Consider the following 4,103-nt stretch of genomic DNA (forward strand, 5'->3'; position numbering starts at 1 on the left):
TCTGGGCCATTTTCCCATCTGTAAACATCTGGATCAAGTGATCTCAGATCCACCGCCTTCCACTCCTAAGATCTCATGAAAAGATTGTGGACTTTTAGCCTCAGGTCTGCCCACTAATTCTGCTCCCAGGCCTTGGCTGGGCAAGTCCCTTCCCCTCAGAGCTCGTTTCTCCATTTGCAAGCAAGGGAGATAAAGAAAGGGGGCGGGGAGGGAAGGGGCCAGTAGGGCTGTCTGCGGTAGATTTGCCACCTCTTCAATTTTGAGTTCTGCCTAATTGAGAATGGGGCAGACGCCAAAGGAGACAGTATATTCTGAGGCAGGACTCACGGGGCACACGCCACCGTGCAGAGTTGCTGAGTTTCGCAATAAACCGGTCTTTTAATTGCAGTGCTAAGGGGAGAGGGAGGGGAGAGAGAAGAGAGGAGGGGAAAAAAAAAAAAGAGTTAGGCCTTTGTTATTAGTTTGAGGCCTTGGCGCCGACCACAGAAACTGCAGTGTTTTTGCAAACGCGCAGCAAGTTACTCCTGAAGTGGTTTTTAACAGGGAGTTAAGACTTCCTGGTCTAAGGCTGCAGGACAACATTCAGTTGAGCTCCCCATGGGGCAGCTCAGCCGTGAAAGAGACTGGGGGAGGGGACAGGAGAGCAGACAAGTACAGGAGCCAGTGTGCAGAAATTTATTACCAAACCAGCGTGAGACACACACACAAAAATATAGAGAGATATATAGAAACTTGTCTTCTCTTCTCAAACGGCTCGATTAGTGCAATAACATAAAAATATATAATATATATATTGTTTGCAGACTGGGAGCTCTAAGTACACAGCAGCAGCAGCAGCCCGACCCGGGCTCCCGGCTCAGTAGGTCTCTCTCTCTCTCTAGACCTCCCACCATCAAGTCTCAGTTGCAAATGCCAACTCCCATTTGCAACAGTAAAGGCCTTCGTGGCCGGCCGGAGGGGCAGCCCGGAGGGACAAGCTCATCTGGTCTCCATGCACAGTCCCTTCGTGGTGGGGGAAGGCAGGTCCTTCTGGCTAATTCCCCGACCTGGTCCCTGGACTCCAGGCCTCCCTGGGTTCCACAGCCCCATTGTCACCTTCTCACTCTGGCCAGTGGATCTTCCTGAGGCCGACACAGTCCCACTTCTCAGCTCTGTCATTCCTGACCCCAGGTGACCTAGACCTCCCTAGGTCTTGACAGAGGTTCCAGGTGTTTCTTCTCCCCATTTCAGCCAGAACATTCTGTCTCTTACACCTCTTCCCGACAGTGGTCTTGATGGTTGGATTCTGGTGCAGTTTGGGAAGGGGGGGGTGTTTTTTTGTTTTTAAATGTGTCTGCAGGGCAGCAATTTTCCACGTTTTGGAGAAGGCTATCAGCGCTCCTGGAGGGAGATGTTGGGGAGCCACTGGTTGTTCTCTCGGCTTTCCTCACAGTAGCTAGCCACTTCTACCAGCCCATGGCTCTTCCATGAATCAGTATGAGGATTCTGAGGAAGGGGAAGGAAAAAAAAAAAGAGCATTAGACTAAGGAGGCCCAAGTAAGCAGTGCTCTCCTCCCCCCTCCCCCATTCAGAAAAACAAGGCCCATCCCAAAATAGCACAGAGTTATGAGTTATGGGCCTGGCTGGGCGGGGATACCTGGGCACTGGCCCATGGGTGCCCGGAATAGCTCAGTGCTGAGCTGGCCAGGGCACGAGATGCCCTCTCTTCAAGCCAGATGGCAAGGCATGGAATTCTAAGCCCTGTCTCCCCACCTCCTTCTGCGAACCTTGTTGACAAACAAAATAACTTCTCCCTCACAGCAGGCCCTGCAGGTCTCTATCTATTTGTCCGAGTTGCTAAGTAACCCCGGCCCAAGCTAGGGAGGGCTAGGTTCACCCACCGTGACCAGCAGGCAGTGCAGATCCCGGGTCTCCTCGCTCTCCTCCGTGGGCCCCGGCTCCCCCAGAAGCTCGGCCAGTCTCCTCATCCCAGACACCCGAACTATATCTATGTCGTTGTCACAGCAAAAGGCTTGGATCAACGTGAAATGGATCTGCAAGGCGATGTCATCCTCCTCATCCTCATCGATAGCCAAAAGGCAAAGGACCACGCTGTCTGGGTCCCTGAACATGGGGGGAGGAGAAAAGGGGAGAAAGGTGAGCAACCCTGAGAGTAAGGGAGGAGCTCGCCAGCTTGGGGGCATGCTGCAAAACTCCCACTGCACATCCGTGGGCTGTGCACAAGGGAAAATCGGTCCCCCACCGCCCACCAGCCCCCCACCCTGGCAGTACGAAAAAGACAGGCAGAAACTCACACATTCATCAGCTTAGCCGACTCATACACGCCCACTGTCAGGCGGTCTTGGCGCTGCGCCGCTACGAGCAACTCCTCCACCGCATTGCTCACCGTCTGCATTCTGGGGAGAAACCGAGGCACAGAGCGTAAGAGATCAGAAAAGACGGTGGGACAGAGAAGAGGGGGGCTATCGCATCGAGTTCTTTAGAAAGGCAGGGATCCCCTCCCCCGTGGACGCCGGAAGGAGGCAAAGGGATGGGTCCGAGGCCCCGCTCGGCGGCAAGGCAGCAGCACTCTCGGCCAGCCCAAGGAGGTCAACGGAGCCTGGGACATCTGCCCCCCCGGGACTCAAGGGAGCTCAGCCCCCGGCCGGACACTCACTTCTGAGCCGCACTCTCGCAAGCCACGACTTCTTCCAAGGTCATGGTGCAATTGTAATCCACAGTGGACGGAGCCCCTAAACCAGCCGGAAACAGAGGAGCCGAAACCTTGAAGCCCAAGTCGTCCGAGCCTGGAGCCAGCGGTCCCTCCGTCCCGAGAGAGAAGGCGGCGGCAGCGGTAGTGGCAGCCAGGAGTCCCGAGGCAGAAAATGCCGGAGCGATGATGAGAAAATTCCTCTCCCCAAAACAGTTTTTGAAAAAGCCAGATCTCCGAGTCAATGCAATTAATCCCGCTAGCGAGCAAGCCAGAAGCAGCAAATTCAGGCGGCGTCAAATCCAAGGTATCTAAAGCACGGCAACAGTTGCAAAGCTCTACTCCAGCGACCGCCGCCGCGCCCTCCTTATATCGCCTTCGTCGGGAAAGGAGGCGTGGCCTCCCCGAGCCCTCGGCTGCATTCATTGGCCGCCCGATCAACGAAAACGAAGGCAGCTCTGACCGTGATTGGCTCGGCGTGCTGAGCGCAGGCGGCTTAGGGCGGACTCGGATCTCCCCCGGGTAACCCCACGTGGGGGCTCGAGGCGCGGGAGGGAAGGGGGGGGGAGTAGCTGAGAACGGTTTTTTTTTTTTTTTTTTTTAAAGAAGGAGGTTTCGAGTGAATTTCCCGGCAGCGGCTCCCAGTTTCTGCACGGGATTTCCACCGCGCGGCTAGTGCATGTGATTTTGCAGAAAGCTGCTTTCCGGAAGAAGAGAGCTGTCTCGGTGACACCATTGCAGCCCTCCTGGCATGCCCCTGTCCCAGTTCCCCTAATTCCCTGCACCGGGCCAGAGTTTCCAAAGGCAGTTTGGGCCGGACTCCGCAGCCCGCTTCTGACTTCTTGTTCCCGGGTCCGGGGGAACCCAGTGGGACCCAACCAGTTCCTCTGCAAGGCGCCTTTCCCCACGCTGCAGCTAGAGTCTAAGCGGGGGGTGGGGTGGGGTGGGGTGGCTTGGAAATAAGCACACGCTATAAGTTTATGTAAGTTTATAAAGCGCTATCCTCGGCACAGTCCTAAATCCCCTCTCCCCTTCCCTGCCCAAATGGGGTGGTTTGCAAAATAAAGCGCTTCTCCCCACACCAACCCAGGTCTACTTAGCAGTGCAAGCATGAGCGCCCCCATTTCACAGGCGAAGAAACTATCTCTGACAAGTGTCCTGCCAGTGATCACCCAGAGTGTACACTCCAGGACTTATGCAACCGGTGTCTAGTTTCATTTTACAGTTGGGGAAACTGAGACTCAGGACAGGGAGCTGCTTGCCTAGAGTCAATAACAGAGCTGGCAGGGATTGAATCCAGGTTTCCACTGGCACCGAGTCTGTTGCTCTTTCCACGATCACTTCAGGGTGCCTACCTAACTTTGGAGTCTGTGTGACTTGAAGCAAGTCCCTTCCCTTCTTCCAGACCCTTCTT

General features: G+C 55.2%; 1 protein-coding gene across 1 annotated transcript; it reads right to left on the bottom strand.

The window, feature by feature from the left end:
* Window positions 1-661: 661 nt before the first annotated feature.
* Window positions 662-3,044, bottom strand: GADD45B (growth arrest and DNA damage inducible beta). The gene is made up of 4 exons (XM_003760808.4): window positions 2,657-3,044; window positions 2,295-2,396; window positions 1,881-2,103; window positions 662-1,485 (listed from the first exon to the last, which is right to left on the bottom strand). Exons 1-4 carry the CDS (start codon window positions 2,698-2,700, stop codon window positions 1,372-1,374), a joined length of 483 nt encoding a protein of 160 aa, XP_003760856.1. The 5' UTR covers window positions 2,701-3,044; the 3' UTR covers window positions 662-1,371.
* Between the last annotated feature and the right edge of the window lie 1,059 nt (window positions 3,045-4,103).

This window comes from Sarcophilus harrisii, chromosome 1 (assembly GCF_902635505.1).
Source record: "Sarcophilus harrisii chromosome 1, mSarHar1.11, whole genome shotgun sequence".
Lineage (NCBI taxonomy): Eukaryota > Metazoa > Chordata > Mammalia > Dasyuromorphia > Dasyuridae > Sarcophilus > Sarcophilus harrisii.

What these genes read in the sequence shown, in the direction of transcription:
- GADD45B (XM_003760808.4), bottom strand. Translation starts at nt 2,700, where the DNA reads ATGACCTTGGAAGAAGTCGTGGCTTGCGAGAGTGCGGCTCAGAA. An exon ending in TCGGCTAAGCTGATGAATGT is followed by an intron (nt 2,104 to 2,294) that starts GTGAGTTTCTGC and finishes CCCCATGTTCAG; the next exon opens with GGACCCAGACAGCGTGGTCC. An exon ending in TGCACTGCCTGCTGGTCACG is followed by an intron (nt 1,486 to 1,880) that starts GTGGGTGAACCT and finishes CCCCTTCCTCAG; the next exon opens with AATCCTCATACTGATTCATG.